The 16,149-nt window shown below is 47.1% G+C and overlaps 1 protein-coding gene across 3 annotated transcripts in view; it reads left to right on the plus strand.

Annotated features, from left to right (window-relative positions):
• MAD1L1 (mitotic arrest deficient 1 like 1) overlaps positions 1-12,265 on the plus strand; it is a 352,477-nt gene extending 340,212 nt beyond the window's left edge. For all 3 annotated transcript variants that reach the window (XM_051777190.1, XM_051777198.1, XM_051777211.1), the window contains one exon: positions 11,209-12,265. In XM_051777190.1, the coding sequence (XP_051633150.1) occupies positions 11,209-11,367 (159 nt within the window). In that variant the 3' untranslated portion in view covers positions 11,368-12,265. The remainder of the gene's footprint in view (positions 1-11,208) is intronic.
• The last annotated feature ends 3,884 nt before the right edge of the window (positions 12,266-16,149 follow it).

A 16,149-nucleotide genomic window follows, 5' to 3' on the forward strand; every position in this document is an offset into this window, starting at 1 on the left:
ACTCTTTCTTTCACATTGGGTTTTTCCATTGAAAGCCCATTTCAAGAAAGATGAACATGCCCAACTTGCGCAGGCCAGTTGACTGATCTCCTTACTATTTGGTCTTCAGGTTTCCCTGCCTGTGGACTACAAGTCTGGTTGAGTAACACCACAAATAGGATTACCGGTAACCATCAGCTCCATGAACTCAGAAGTCTTGAGAAAGAAATGGTGGAATTTTAAAAATAATGATGTCTTCTTCCCAGTATAAACTTCGACTTGTAGCTATAGATGCAGTCTGAGAAATGTGCTTCCCCACAGGGGGTTTGTGAGCTATTAAGGGTTAAGACTCATTCTTGAGGACACAAGAAAATCATTTTACATGTTCAGAATCAACTTTCTTCTTTGACTTTCTGGGTAGTGACAACTTATGCTTACTTTGGTCCTGCTGACAGTCGTGCTGATGACAGCGATTTCAAATGAAGAAAAACGAAGAAAATGTGAGCCAGCAAAAAAGCAAGAGCAGTAAAAGCGCCTTCCTCAACTCACGCTAACATTGTGACATTTGGTTATTGATGTTGCAAACAGGAACTAATGTTATTCCCAAAGCCAGCACTTAAATTCCACTTTGGTAGATCATAACTATAAGCAAGTCACACAGTCCCATAGGAAAAGGCAATTATTGACTAGTTCTTCTTGCTCTTAGATGAGCAGTGCCTTTGGTCTCTGTAGTGCTGACTGTGGTGCAGAGCCCTGGCTCTGAGCAGAGGTGACTAATACGTGTCACCCTTTCCTTGATGTAAAGCTTAAACCTGCAGTTTAGCCTGGGGTGCCAGACTATGACAAACAAGAGCTAGAGGAGGGTAATGAATAAACATGGTGAGAATTTCAGCTGTAGTCTGCCATCAGGTCCATCTGTTACTCCTTCCCCCACAAGCCTTGCAAGCTCAATGAGCCGGGAACAGGCATGCTCCATATACTGTCCCATCCTTCAGCCACATAGCTAAGGTCTAATTGTCTGCTTGTTGTTAAGTTGATCATTTACAGTCTCTTGAGCCATTTTTGGTCATAAGATCTTGTTCAGTTCTTTAGCCTTTCATCCACCCCATTTATGACAAGACTTCCAGAAGGATACCAAAAAGATGAGGAGGATGAATGTATTAATCACACGGTGGTGTCCACACTGTTGCAGAGTAGCAGTGGCTCCAGTGAGATGTGTTTGCAGGGTTCAGGGTAGCAGTGGCTCCAGTGAGATGTGTTTGCAGGGTTCAGGGTAGCAGTTGCTCCAGTGAGATGTGTTTGCAGGGTTTCAGGGTAGCAGTGGCTCCAGTGAGATGTGTTTGCAGGGTTCAGGGTAGCAGTTGCTCCAGTGAGATGTGTTTGCAGGGTTCAGGGTAGCAGTGGCTCCAGTGAGATGTGTTTGCAGGGTAGCAGTGGCTCCAGTGAGATGTGTTTGCAGGGTAGCAGTGGCTCCAGTGAGATGTGTTTGCAGGGTTGCAGGGTAGCAGTGGCTCCAGTGAGATGTGCCTCGCAGGCAAGTGTCATCTGCCCATTTAACTGTTCCCAGCCTTGGGCACTCACCCTCTGTCTCGTGCAAAGTGAGATGCCCAGTTCCCAAATGAGGGGGTTTGTTTCCACTTGGCAGCTGGTGAGCCCAGAAGTCTGTATGGCCTATTTTCACTGTGTCATGTGCAGGCACTTCAGCTGAGGTGAGTCTTGGGGTTTCCTGGTGATTTGCTCTAATCCAGAGACAGGAAAGCAGAGGGTCCTCGGCAGGAATATGATGCAGGAGCAGCCAAGCAGGGGAACAGGGTGTGCCTGGCAAAGGCTCCAGCAAGCTCTGCCTGTTGGTAAGTGGTGGTTTGCTCTGGGGGGCCAGTGCCTATCTCCCAGGCAATGCCACAGCTTGCAAAAGATGCCATCAAAATTCTCCATGGTTCCAGACGTCTCTCATCGATGCAGGGTTTTGGCAAACTTTGCTGCTCATGTTCTCTTACAAACCTCATGCTCACGGCTGCAGTTCACAAGTGGAGTATCTCCCTGCTTTGGGAACCAGGCCATCTTAATTACAGCCCACACAGATGATTTTTTTTGCATTTCTCCCATAGGTGCTTCCTTCTCATGTTCCAGAAACTGCATGTTCTTGGTTTACTGCTTCTCCATTCCTTCCAGCTCGGAGAGCTTCCAGCAAGGGAGATGGAGAGGAATGTGATAAGCAGCTTGGCTGGTTAATGAGCTCCCTGTTTAACTGAGGGATTCTTGTGCGCTGGGTTCACTTGCCAGTCCCTGGTATCTCCCTCAAGTTGTCTGTGTTCTTCTGGCTCTCCTGGGGGAGGGGTTTGGGACCTGGTTTGAGTTGCACCTACTTTTCCCTTTGTGCCACACCACCATGTCCACCAGGGCCAGACACAGACCAGAAAATGCCTCTGGATGGCAGGGCTGGAGAGCTACGGGAGGCTGTGATTTGGCTGGGAAAACAGAACTTAAAAAACACCCAGTTCCTCACATTGCCGGCGACAACTGCAGAGTCATTGCAGAGAAAGTAACGGGAGATTTTTCTCTCCCTAATTTATGTCTCTCCTGCATATGGCTTCTACGGAGTCACTGATGTTACAGACAGATGGGTTGGCATTTTACTAGACAGAACACATGGGCTAGATGTTGTTAATGCTTGTTAACTACTCACTCTGCAGCTTGACCAGTCCAATGCGGTCACCTCACAGATGGTTGGAAAGCTGCAGCCTGGGTGCTGGAGCGGTCCAGCTCTGCCACACGTGGTGTGACAGCAGTTGGGATAACGTGCATTTGGCTGCTCTTTCCAAAGGGTTTTGTTGTAGGTCAGAGATAGCCATGGCTGGGGCATCAGCATGGCTTCCATATGTATCAAGGAAAGACATTTGTTTGTAAAGATCCTGAGCCTTTTATAAAAGCTTTAAAGGCTTCATTTCATAGTTTGGATTTTTATATGGAATGGGGTTGGAAAAATTCTGTGAGCCCTGTGCCTTGCTGACATCTATACTCCTTAATGGTTGATGTTTATAAGCATATTTGGCTGGTGAACACTATTTAGCAGACCTGAGGTCTATTAAAAACTTATAATTTATGACCTCAAGCTCTGACTGCAGCTGACTGCCAGTATTAGTTTAGAGTGACATCCCATGTGATTTTCCTTTCTCTGATGTGAGTAGTCTGCTATGATTTACTCTCACCAGTCTTGTATTCAGTAGAATCATTTCTAGGTATCACCTCAGCAAATCTCCACAGGGTGAATCTCCTTGGTTTGGAGATCCCATCAGCATCTGTGGATGCAAAAGTAGATGCTACGGGTGAATCCTTTATGTTACCATCTTCCCTCTTTGACAGTAGTGATGTTCAATTTGCAGCATAATGATTGGAAGCTGAATGCATCCTACAGATGAGAAAGAGAATTTTAGTTTCAGCACTTGTTCTCTAAAATTCTCAAAGCACTTTCGGAAAATGCATGGATATTAATCCACACTGAGCAGTAGTTCTTCAAATCTATGATTTAAATTGGATATATTTGTCTCTGTCTGTCCTGAACTGTTCAGTAACATTAATGCACCCTGATAATAGCTGTCACATTTTACCCTGGGGGTTGTTCCTCAATGATAGGTGAAATCACAGCAGTTCAAAGACCTGTCTTCCAGGATGAAAAGCTCTATAGGAATATTCAGATATAAAATAGTAATAGTATGAATCAAAAAATATGCTTCCCTTATTTTAGAGCCTTTGATCTTATTTTTATGGCATCACATTTGACAGTCTAAAGGGCATTAACCTGTAGGAGAAACTTCTTGAAAGAAGATGCTGACTTGCCCTCTGCTGCACAGAGCACCGTCCCCCAGGATTAACACCAGCAGCTTTCCCCCATGGAGAGGGGTGCAGCACTTCAGCGCATGTCCCTGCTCTTTTTCAAGTTTCCTTTTTCACATGAGGTGCAGGAGAGCTCACACAGATCAAAACATGGAGCTGTAGGGGAAGTTCAGTGCTGTGCAGTACATCCCTCTCTGTGTTCCTTTGCTGCTGAGCTGGTGCAGCATCCAGGACCCCATCACTGCTGTCACTCGTGTACATAGTGCCTGGGTCGTGTTTCTGATTAAGATGGAAGTATACGAGCTGACCTCTTGTTCCAAAGACATTCTGGGGTTGTGGTTCATCTCAATGTTGAATAATAAGAAAGAGAAAGGAAATGTTTGCTATAAATCTCAGTGCACACAGGGCTGTTTCTCACTTATCCCATCCCAGCTTTCAATTTTCTTCTTGGCATTGCCAGGCATTTGCTTTTCTTTGCTCAGCAGCTAAAAGCAGCTTTTTCATTACATTTCCTGGAAGGCCCTTTACAGGCATCCATCCCTCTGCCTCATAAATTCACTTTATATACCAAGCTGGTGACACGGAGTTCAGAGGTCTTAGCAAGAAGCAATTATTATAAAGAAGTACTCTTCCTCTTTTGGGTTATTAAAGGGGGGAAAACTTCTCTGCAGACAAGGAATGGTCATTTGTGAAAGGGAGGTGACTTGATTAAGAGCTGCACGTCCATTGTGTGAGAACCACTATGGACAGGCGTCCTGTCAGGCCAGCTGGAATCTGCCAGTTACCATGAAAAAAGAAGGAAACCAATAAACAGTTTGCTAAATAGCCTCATAAATATTTCCAGCCGTAAGCACATCTTGTGGTACAATTTGGTGTTTGTTTTTGGTTGTTTTTTTTTTTAATATTTCTCTAATTTTAAATGAACGGCCTGTAATTAAAGTGATTTAGAGGCTACCTGGGGACCTGGTATTTGAGCAGTGCGTGATGCTTAGGAAAGATTGATTGGTGAGGCATAACTCAGTTGGGGGATTTTGATAATGATATCGTCACCCAGGAGGACCAAGTTTGAGCAATTAAATCTCAAAACCTCGTGTTTGGGTTCTTATAACTTCAGCAGGCAGTTTCCACATGTGCACACACACACACACACACACACACATGTTTTCCCCGAGTATTTTCTGGGCACTCCAGTTTTTTGGCTGGCTCTGTGTATGGTGGGCTGCCCCGTGTGTGTCTGTCTGTCCAGGGTGATCTGAAGTGATGATTTATCAGCTCTGCAGACCCAGGAAGAGGTTGCCAGCCCTCTTGGTATCACTGCTTCCCCCCCCTCAACATCCGCACGTGGAAAAGGCGGCCTTTGACATTTAGAAAAATCTCAGCATCTAAAGCAAGAGGCAGAAACAAAAGGATTTTCTTGTTTAAAGGTCAGAGCCAGCAGCTTCTTAAAAGATATTTTCAAGTGGGTTTGTTGGGCTGTGTCAGGGTTTGTGTGCATTACTGGGTGCTGAGGGAGGCAGTGGGTGCCGTGGGGAAGGCGTCAGGGAGGTGAGGAGCTGTCAGGACCACCAGTGTGCCTGAGGCTTTGTGGCACATGTGGTAATAGTGCTGTGGAGGTTTCAGGAGGTGATCGAGTGGAACAGCCAGCCTTGAGGGCTTCTGCTGACAGGTGAAGGCATTGGGAAGAGGGAGTGACTGCTCCATGTGAAGAGGAAGTCTGAGGGATTTAAATGATGAAGGCAAATTGCCGAAGGGATCAGTCTGATGGGGAGATGTGCATAACCCACGTTGGAGCAGACGGCACAGCAAACCCTCAAGGTAGGATGGGGAACACCACAAGGAGAAGGGAAAGGGCAGTGAGAACTGGGGCACAGTGGAGAATGTGACCACAGCATGGTCCATAATGGCACAGCAGCCTGTGCACCTGAACAGAGCAGGGAGTGTGTGGAGTGTCAGATGTGAAGCCGTGGTGCCCCTTCCCTCAGCACACACAGGGCTGTTTGCCACATGTTCAGAGCAGTTGTCCGTGGGGATGCAGCACGGACAGTGATTTATGGAGGGAGTGTAGCAGATGAGATGGGGCCTTTGCAATACAGTCACTGGGTAAATGTCACCAGGCAATGATTCACTTGCTCCTTTTGACCCCTAATACGTCTTAGCCTTGGAAAGTACCATCTACCACAGAGCGTGGCCGAGTGGTATCTGCAAAGCAAAGGCTTGTCTGCATGCCAAGGGGTGGAAAACCACTCTGGCAACCCTGCCAGAGTCCTAGACTACATCCTTCCTCACGCTGTGGAGGTGTTTGAACCTCCTTTGTTCCCCAGCTGAGACACAACTGTCTTGCCTGCTGTGCCTGGCACAAAGCTCCACCATCCCTATTGTCAGCTCGCCAAAACCCATTCAGGAACTCCACCTCCGGCACTGGAGGTGTGTGTTTGAAGATGCAGGAACACATGTCCTGCATGGATTGCATCCCCAAAGGCAGTTGTGCTTTCTCAGTGTGGAAATCAAAGGTAGGATATTCTCACTGCATGCTGAAATCTCAAGTTGTTTTGAATGCTGTAGCCCTCTTTTCCCTGTTTCTGCATTTCCACTCCTTACTTTCTGGATACATCTCTATGTCAGCTCTCTCCTTGGGGCATGCACCCACCCTCTTTTCAGTCTTATTCCAGTGTCTGAAGGTCTACAGGACATTGGGTCTTATGCTCAACCTGTATTTTTCAAGAGGCATCCTTTGTGTGACTCAAGTCACACTGCATGCCAGATTATAGCAAATGGTATTTTTGGAGCCAGAGTGGGGATATCCATTGTTTTTAGGTATGTGTCAGAGAGAAGAGGAAGGAGGCGTATGAGACACTAAAAAGTGAGTGTATCTAGATCAGAGTGCGCTTCTGAGCCATATTGTGAGCTCTGAAATGACTTAAGCAGCCACTGTCACACTTTTAACATAACTACCCCTCTGCTGGTGGAAGAAGTGGAGAAGGAAATGCTGGGTCTGGGCTTTCAGGAAGCCTTTGTGTGCAACAGCAGCATGGGGGTAAACAGCAGTCAGAAGTCCTGTATATGTTACACTGAAATGACAATAGTGGGGAGAGCCTCTGTTATGGTCCATATGTTGGTCCATCCAGCTGCAAGTCCATCTTCTAGCAGAGATGTTTGGGAATGCCTGTTGCTCTTTCACATCTTCTGTGTTGTCTTCTCCTTGCTGAGATGGTCCCTGTTAGATCTGAGAACTCGCTTTTCTACCACGCTGGTGGTTATTTGAGAGATTTTTATATGTATATCTAAACTATAAAGCCTTGAATAATTTACCAGCTTCCAGGGCTAAGAGGAAGATTTATGATGTTTCCTTCTGGCAGGCATCTGCTGATCTTGACTCCCCTGGAAAAACAGTTGTACTAACAGCTCCTTTCTCCGAGCAGATCCAGGAGCAGCTACTCCAAGTTTATGTTGCCATGTGCTAAATAGACCTGTCTTCTTGTGGTTTACAATACAGTGAAATCTGATTGCTCTGATTGCTGTGGGGTAGCACAACCTGCGAGGAGAGAAACAGGGTACCACCCTTCAAATCTACAACCACAGTCACACACACCCCCCCCCCAGCAGAGCCAAGTATGTGGTAACACGGGGCAAAGATTGATTTCCTTTGCTTCTCTAGAAAAGGTCCCAATAGGCCTTAAATCAGACTGAACTGGCAACATAACTTGGTGAAAGCTGAAATCTTTCCTTTTGCAAGTATTTGAGATCTGAATAAAACATAACATAGACCTGAATCTCAGTAGTTAATGAGCCAGGTAGACTTTTTCCATGAATTAAAAGAAACCAATATAGGGCTATGTACAGAGTACCTGAGAGATGGTGTTTTTATAGTGCTTACCTTTCAGCTGCTTCAGGCTGCCTTGTGGTCAGGGAAACTGAGGGTGAAGGGGCAATATTTGAATCTCTAGTGAAGTGCTGCACTTGGCTGGCTTGCTCAGCACAGAGGGGAAAGGGGGAGTGAAGTGTGATGTTGGTCCCCAAAGTGTCCTCTTGCATTGACTCCTCTAAGCATTGACTATGGGGTGGATGGGGGTACTCAGAGGCTCAGCTTTTCCTTTGATCCTGTGTATTCAGTTTGACTCTAAATGTTGATTTCACACTTTTCTTTAAAAGCAGCAACACACTATAGAGATGACACCAGGTAGTGCTGGGGGCAGAGCAGTTAGGACTGGGTTTGAACATGCTCTGGTCTCTCCCACCCCATAACTCATGGACTGTCCCCATGTGACACTTGTTTCTGTTCCTCTCAGCTTCACATTTGATTCCTAAATAGGCTTGGGTGGTTTTGCCTTTGTTGAAACTTAGAATTTTTAGGAATGCATCAGCAGAGTAAATGGTGATTGCATTACATGGAGTGTGTCATGTGAACTGCTGGTTTGTGCTGGCACCTGCAAGTTCTTGTTAGCAGCGATGGTGTCCAGGAGTTTGCCTTTGAGGGTTGAGATTTTTTTTTTAATTTAAAAAAATTTATTAAAAATGGAGGGAATCCTAGCTATGAACAGTGAAGAGGAGGACTTGATTGCCCTTCCAGCTTTGAACTGCTGGAAATTTCATCTTCGTATTTTCATAAATCCAATTTTTTAGACCTGGAGTCACAGGCATGGTCTGCATTAATCCAGAATGGTGTGAAACAACCAGGCCCTGCAATGTTCATTCAGCAGGGCATCCCCCCCCTGCCTTCCCCCTCGGTGCTCCACACACCCCTGCACAGCCCCCTGCCTTGCTGCGATTCCCTGCTTGCTCCCACGCCACCCACCCCAGCACTTCCCTCTCTGCCTGTGGGTGCACCAGGCAGGATGCAGCCTGGCATTTGAAAAGAAATCCTGTGAATTAATGGGAACATACTGCTATTATTTCGTATAATCACTTTATTTGTAAAGCACAGGCTGCAGAGGTGCTCCTGCTGTTGAACCCAAAGCAGCAAATCTGTCTATACATCCCAGCCTATACTACATTATGAACAGATGGGCGAAGGAAAAAAAAAAACAATAAAAACAAATAATAAGAAAAGTAACAGTGATAGCAATTTTAAAACACTCCCAGGGGAAAAAAAAAAAGTTTCTCAATTTTTTTAAAAGCAGTGTGAGATTGAACGAACTGCACTGTAAGTGCATCCATCCTCCAAATTCACATGTAAACATCTCCTGGCAGAGGAAGAATTGCCTTTTTTCCAAGCGGCTGCCTTCTTGCCTTGTGCCTGTTTCAGAAGCGATCATAAGGAACCTGGGTGAGATGTCTGGGGTTTGGAAGCTTTCTGGGGTTTTCTTTGATTTTTTGGAGTTTCAGGGGAGACAGAGGCCATGGAGGTGAGGGGGAGGATGGTGCCTCTCTTGACAGCTGAGAGAAACCACAGACCCCATTGAACTCAGCAGGAAATATCAGTCTCCTCAGAAGCACATATTTGCCCTCATAACTCTTTTCTGAACGTTATTCTTCTTCCTCTGCTGCAGGAGGAAACTTTGGTTATGAAGAATAGTAGAGAGAAATTGCCATTAATCTCATAAAAAAAGGAAAATATTCAAATGTAGCCTTCACACGTTATGCCAGTGAGCTCAAAGTAGAGGAAATTTAAAACATTTATGTTGCTCTCTTTCAGAGGTCATAAAACACAAGCAAATGGTCTGGCACTGGATGCTAAATTTCTTAAGGAACTTACTTTAATTAATTAAACTACTAAACCAATTAATGGATTTGCTTGTAAATTCTTGGAAAATTAATTCTGTGCCCAAAGAGTGTTTTAAATCTGCAAAGGAGTCAGTGTATTTCATACAGAGCTTGAATTCCCATTTTGGATGAATTCAGTTCAGCGCTGACTTTAGAGACACAAGTGATGCATTCATAATACTCGGACCTTCCCCCAAAACTGGCGCTTCCCATCAGCTGAATCCGAGGGGGATTTGCAAAACAAATCCTGTGCTGCTGCCACAGCACCCAGCCCCTGTACTCACTCCTTGCTCTGCTACAGCCTCACATTGTACCTCTGGCTTTGCATGTTGGGGATGTTTGTCCCTCCTCTTTCCTCTGCCATCGCTGCCCCCTCCCCTGTTGGCCTCTTTCATCTGGCCCAGTGGTACCTCAGATGCACAGGAAGCATCAGGTGGCTCCAATAAGCAGCAGATCAAAGCACTGCACATCCTTTGGATTTGCTGAAAAACAACCCAACCAAAATGAAGGACACTTAAACAGAAGCTAATTTACTTTTTCGCGTGGAAACCTTGTTTCAATTCCCTGCCTGGCTCGGGGGTGACAGGGGCATCCTCAGTACTTTGCACTCTTCACAATCCAAAGTGACCCAACCATGAGAAGTTCATAATTAAATGTGTCCAGGCTCCTGAGAACATGAAACCAGGAGGAAGCAGGTTCCATGGGGCTCTGGGTGGTTATTGCTTCCCTTCTCTCCTGGCAGGTAAAGCCATGTTTTCCTTTCACGTGGCAATCCTCTGCTTTGGATCTTGGCATCCTTTGATTGGGGTGGGGGGGCTGCCCTGTTCCTGCACACCCCAGGGGATGCTGGCCATGCCTGGCACAGCCTGTGCCATCCCACTTCAGCTCCATCAGGAAGCAGAGCTTTGGAGCAATCAGGAATGGGAGCATTTTGAAGAGGAAAATGGCAGGGGAAAAAATTAGCATTTGTGCTCTGATGTTTTTACTGTTTATTAATAAACAAGCTGCTTTCGTACCTCCGGGGGCAGGAGAGGCTCCAAGCATTCCTTATTTCTCTTGCATCTAGCATTTTTTTTTGCTTGTTTTATATGTTATAGGAGATTTGTAATGTCTTCCCACATGTTGAGTTTCCTTATTTTCATGAGAGCATCTCTGGAATAATTCCTCTGGAGGTTTTGGCTGTGTGCTGCCAGGCTGATTTAAACACTTCAGGGATGCCGTGTGGATCAGCACTCATTGGAAAGGAGTTGTGTTAATTAGGAACAGGTCTGCTTCCTCCTACAGAAGTGGGATGACTTCAGAGATAAGTGTTTTCATGGAGAGAAAGCCTTTGTGCAGAACTCCTGCCACCCAAGGCCTGGGTGGTGGTGGTGGCAGTGACCCCGATGTGGGCACTCTGGTTCTGCTTTGGCAACGCAGTCTTTTTCCAGGATGGTCAGAGCCCTCATCCTACCATTGCCACAGTTGTCACCAGGGAAGGCTCACACAGGGGTCCTGCCTGGGGATGTTGGAATGCAGGATTCAGTAACAGCCTGATTACACCATGTGCCAAACAGATAATGTGTCCTTGGTGACAGGCCGATCCTGCCAAAGGAGGCTTCAGGGTGATGCTGCTTGCTCTTCCCTGCATCACGAATCACAGGAGGTGAATTAAAACCCTGGGATATTAATGGGCTTGTTCTTCTTTCCCTTTAGGCCTCCAGCTCCTCTGGTGGAAAAATGCAGCTTCTGGAAACTGAGTTCTCACGAACCATCCGGGAGCTCATCGACCTCCACCTGCTCCGCCAGGACAGCATCCCAGCCTTCCTCAGCGCCCTCACCCTCGAACTCTTCAGCCGCCAGACCATTGCTTAGCGTCCCACTGCCAGCCACCAGCCAGGGCTGAGCGCTCCTGGGCAGGACACTTGAGGTAGCGAGGACAAATTCTTGTCTCCCTCTCCTAATTTGTGGTATTGGGTTACTTCTGTTTTGCAGGGAACTCCTTCTTCCCTGCTTTTTCATGCTGACTCACAAATCCCACCAGTTCCTCTGAAAAGCGTAATTTTCCTCCTGTGAGAGGGCAAGTCTAGCTCCATCCCAGGGCTCTCCCGTGCCCAGACCCAATCCCTGCCTTTGAACTGGGCAGTGTGTTCATCACTACCCAGACTCTCAGCATCCTTCTGGGAATACAGTGGAAACTGCTGGCTTGAGGAGTCACAGCATTGCCATTCACAGATTTTTCCAAAGGGATTCCCCAAATCTTGGCCGCAGCAAAAAGATGAGCCTGCATGAGGCTGGTGCTTCCTGTCCCATGGTTGTTCTCTTCTAATGGGAGGACAGGGACCCAGGGAAGGTCTCTTGCTCTTACAAAGAGCTCATTACTCAACAGGGTTGAAATTATTTTCAAGATATCAGTTACCTGAGTCTGCCACCACTGAGCAGACAAGCATAAGCATAAATGGCCATTTGAAGAGCCTATACCTGTGTTTACACCTCTGTGTTGTGTGGTGTGCTCAGATGTCACTGCCATGCTTTTGGTTCCTCACTGAGATTCTTGGGCTCTTGGTTATCTCAGGACTGTAGAAGTTGGAATGGAGTGATTTAGGGTGTTCTCACTGCTGCTGGTTTTAGCCTGCTACCTGTCACCAGCCTGTGGGTACCTGTTTTGGGGGTCTCCCTCCTCCTCCTCTGTGGAGATGGAGCATCCCCAGAAGCCTGAAATTTTGTGTTATAATGGATATAGTTCTTCTGTCATAAGAATAAATTTTAGCATCCCAAACTGGGTGTATGACTCCTTTATTTGGGATACACATTGTGCCCTTGCTGTGCTCTCCTACATGTAGAGGTTGATAACCATTCCTCCATCAATGATCTGATGCTGGTAGTGCTTTGAGAAGGGAGAACATCATTATATTTTCCAGGCAAAGTCTCATTCATAGTATCATAGAATCATGGACTGGTTTGGGTTGGAAGGGAACTTAGAGATCATCCAGTTCCAACACCTGCTGCCATAAACCAGATCAGTTTGCTATGAACGTCTGTGTGTATTGATTTCCTCTTGATATCAGCAGGAACATATTCCCTAAGCTTGGAGAGAAGGTAGCAGGGAACAGGCTAGAAAGTTCGCTTAGATGCTCACAGCAGCTGCAGGGCTGGCTGTGCTTGCTGGAGTCACTCTGGGACCTGTTGATGTGTCTACAGGCACAGAAAACAGCTGCTATAGACCCACCTGATCAGAGGTGGAGGGACAAACGTGAGCTGTGGGGGGTCTGCAGCCCCCATCTCCCCAGCCTTCCTCTGCGCAGGGTTTGCAGGGAAGCGCGACAGCAAAAAGTTTGGCGTTTTCTCTTCTGCTTGAAGAAGTCCTGGTGGAAGATGAATTGCCAGGCGTGCTGTGCCAGGGGAACGCTGCCTGATTCATATGCGCGACGTGGCACAGAGAGTCGCCTTCCTCAGTCATGGGGAAAATGAATCATGACGTCAGCCGCATTCAGCTCCTCCGCCGACACAATAGCGGATCCTGGCTGCCTCTGAAAATTTTTCTCTTGGCTCCTTGCAGGAGAAATGAAGTAATTAATAAGTTTACAATAAACCCTCTATCTTAGCAAAACACAGGTGAGGCGAGAAGCGATGCTGGAGAGCGACAAGGGAAAATGCGTTCTGCCCACTGGAAAGTTGCCTCCCAGGAGTGAAAGGATAATAAGTTCAGGTAGAACACACAGTAGTCTTCTGAGATGCCTCCGGTGGGGAGGAGACAGATGAATTACTGCTCTGCTCCCTGTACTCCCAGCAAGACTGATTTGTTCAACTAAGTTTAATACAGCAGCACAGCTGAGAGAGGTGTGTGGTGAGGATGGGTGCTTGGCTAGATGTGCCGGCGTGGTGCAGCACCTGGTCCTCTCCACAGCTTGGGAAGCTGCTGGATAACTGTCCTGCTTTGGCCAGCAGCATCCCTGTCCTTGCTCATGGCATTACACTGCTGCACAGCGAGCAGGCTTGGGCACTGCATGAAACTGGGACTTTTGAGAAGCTCGACTTCTCTAAGGCTCACTGGTGGAAGCCTGGGAGTTTTTCATGTGGAAGTGTGGCCATTGCAAAGCCACTTGGGCCACCTGTGGGACACGGAGAAGAGGAGCTGAGCCTCCCCAGTTTCTAGCTCCAACACTGAATTCAGGATGAAGCCCCAAACACATGGCTGTACACTGCCACCACGGCAGCTCCCATCTCTGCCACCATTCTGCTTGTCGGAGCCACGACAGAGCTGCAAGGAGTAACTGTGACACTGAATTTCACAGTGATTACTCCTTCCTTGCCCACCTACACAGGGCTCAGAAGCCCATCACAGGGCCCTGTGTTCACTGCCCCTTCCATGGGTGCAACCCCCTGGGGCAATGCAAACAGAGATCGCAGTTGCCACCACCCGAGGTGAGTCCCATCTCGGCTCATCACTTGCAAAGCTCCAGCTCCATTTGTGGGAAATCCTTTTAGAAAATCTTGGGAGATGGGTAATAAATTTGCAGTTGGTTGGAGGGGAGAGGCGAGAGCGATCACAAGTGTGCGTGTGCTCGCTGGGTCTCTGTGCTCGCTCGCTGGGTTTATAGACTGTAAAATGTGATTTATTAGAGGGACTGTGTGTGTCAGAGCACCGTCTTGTTTGCAGTGTTGCCTGAAGCTTCCCTTCACTCAAACTGCTCATGAGTCCCCGCTCCTCTGCTGATCAACCCTTTCCATCTGTGTGTATATATAAACACCAAACGGGCAAGGAGATGTCAGGTGCTGCCATGCAGTCAGTGAAAGCAGCAGAGCTCTGGGCTAAGGCAGGTATTGCAAGGTTTGTGCCTCTCCTAAGGGCACATCTCTGAACATGGTGCCTTTTGCTCCCACTTTGTGTCTCCTGGCTCTTGGCATCATATTGTGTTGTTTGCATGAGCCTCAGCATTGTCCTGAAAGTGCATGATGACTGAGAAGGAACTAAGGAAACCCTTTTGGGATCAGCCATGAGAAGGTCGGGGTTTGTAGATGTTAGTTTTGGATCCTCTCCCTGTAACACTATAGGATAATAGAGCATGAAGCTGTGATGGAGTTGGGTACCTAGAGGGTGGAGGGCAGGAGCAGAGCTGGGGGTGGATTGAAGAAACAGGGTGCTGGGCAGAGAGAGAAGCCAGCAGTGCCAGCATTGCTGTTGGTTCTCCATCGCTCCCCTCCCCTTGCTCCAGTGCTCAAACAAGGAGCAGCACCCACTCTTTTAATTTCCCAACCCAGCAGTGGGCTCAGAGACAGCTGAGAGTGGTGTGAGTTGGGCTGACAGGTGGACATGTCAAAATAAACCCTGGGAAAAGAGAGGCAAGAGCCTTCCTAGGACATCACCAAGGTGATGTCAGACCCTGGCGGGCCGTGCTGCTCAGTGTGGGAGAGGGCACAGCCAGGGCAGGTTTGGTTCTGTTGTGGTTTTTTGCTGTTTGAAGACATTGGGAAAACGATGACTGTGTCGGATGCCAGGTGACTGTAGCTAACGACAGGAGCTGGGGAGGATGGAACAGGCTCTCTGTGCTGGTGTGAATCACATTCCCACTGCCTGCTGTGACAGCAGATTCGGATTTAATAGCAGCGTTGCTGAAACTTGCATGATATTTAAAAGCTACAAAACGCGCCCACTCTGATCAGGGGAGGGATATTAAATAAATAAATAAATAAATAAAAAATCAGCAAAGCTCTTTCATGAAGTCTTTTTTAAATATTAAAATCCCATCCTTCCCAATAGGAAAGCTTTTTTCAGGCTAAGAGGAGCGACTGAACGGCATCTGATGATATCGCATTGACACAAGTGTCTAGAAAAATAGGGTAGGAATGTATGATCTGTTCTGAAAAAGGAACCCTAGCTAATAGAAAATATGCTGATGCTACTTTTAATTTCATGACTCAGATTTGCTGCAAAATTGATGGAAGTCTGTGTTGGAGCTTAGTTACGTTAAAACAGTTCTCTGCTGCTTGGGGGTTTTCCAGTTCTTGTTTCTCGTTTGGGGGAATTATTATTGTAAAATTTATTGGTACTCTGGGAGTTTGCAGATGTTATTTGAAAGGACAGGGGAACAGTCTGGCATCCAAAGTAAAGAGGAGATTTTTGCTCCAGAAACCTTCTATATAGAAACCAGTGGCCAAAGCCTTCACCCAGGGACTGCTGCAGACCCTGGTCCTGGGTGGTCATCCCAGCAGCTCCTCCTGCTCCTTCCACCCCCTGTGTCTGTGTCTCCAGCCTTCCTTCTGTTTCCCCTCGGAGCAAATACAAGGGACAAAACAGAAAGAAAATAAAGAAACCGCTGCCATGTAAGTTAAGGACCACAAAGGCAGCTCCTTGCTGCTGGAGGTCTCAGGAGCAGCCCATGCCTTTGGTTGCCACCCAAACCACATTCCTCTGTCAAAGCACATTCCCTCAGTTTTTCAGTTTTCTTCTGCTTCCCCAACGTGGGATCAAGCCTCTACCAACCCCTTTGTCTTCCCTCTGCTGTTTCCTGGCCCAGGCTCCAGTGCTGATGAGTTTATTAGTGTTGCTAATTTTACCTGATGCGTATTCCTTCTCTTTGTGACAGGTGATGTTTTTTTGAACTCTCCAGCTGACTGATTGAGCTCTCTTTAATATTCCCCATTTCACTTTGAATT

The sequence above is a fragment of the Manacus candei genome, unplaced genomic scaffold, assembly GCF_025592945.1.
Source record: "Manacus candei isolate 608988 ecotype Guabito, Panama unplaced genomic scaffold, ASM2559294v1 h1tg000002l, whole genome shotgun sequence".
NCBI lineage: Eukaryota > Metazoa > Chordata > Aves > Passeriformes > Pipridae > Manacus > Manacus candei.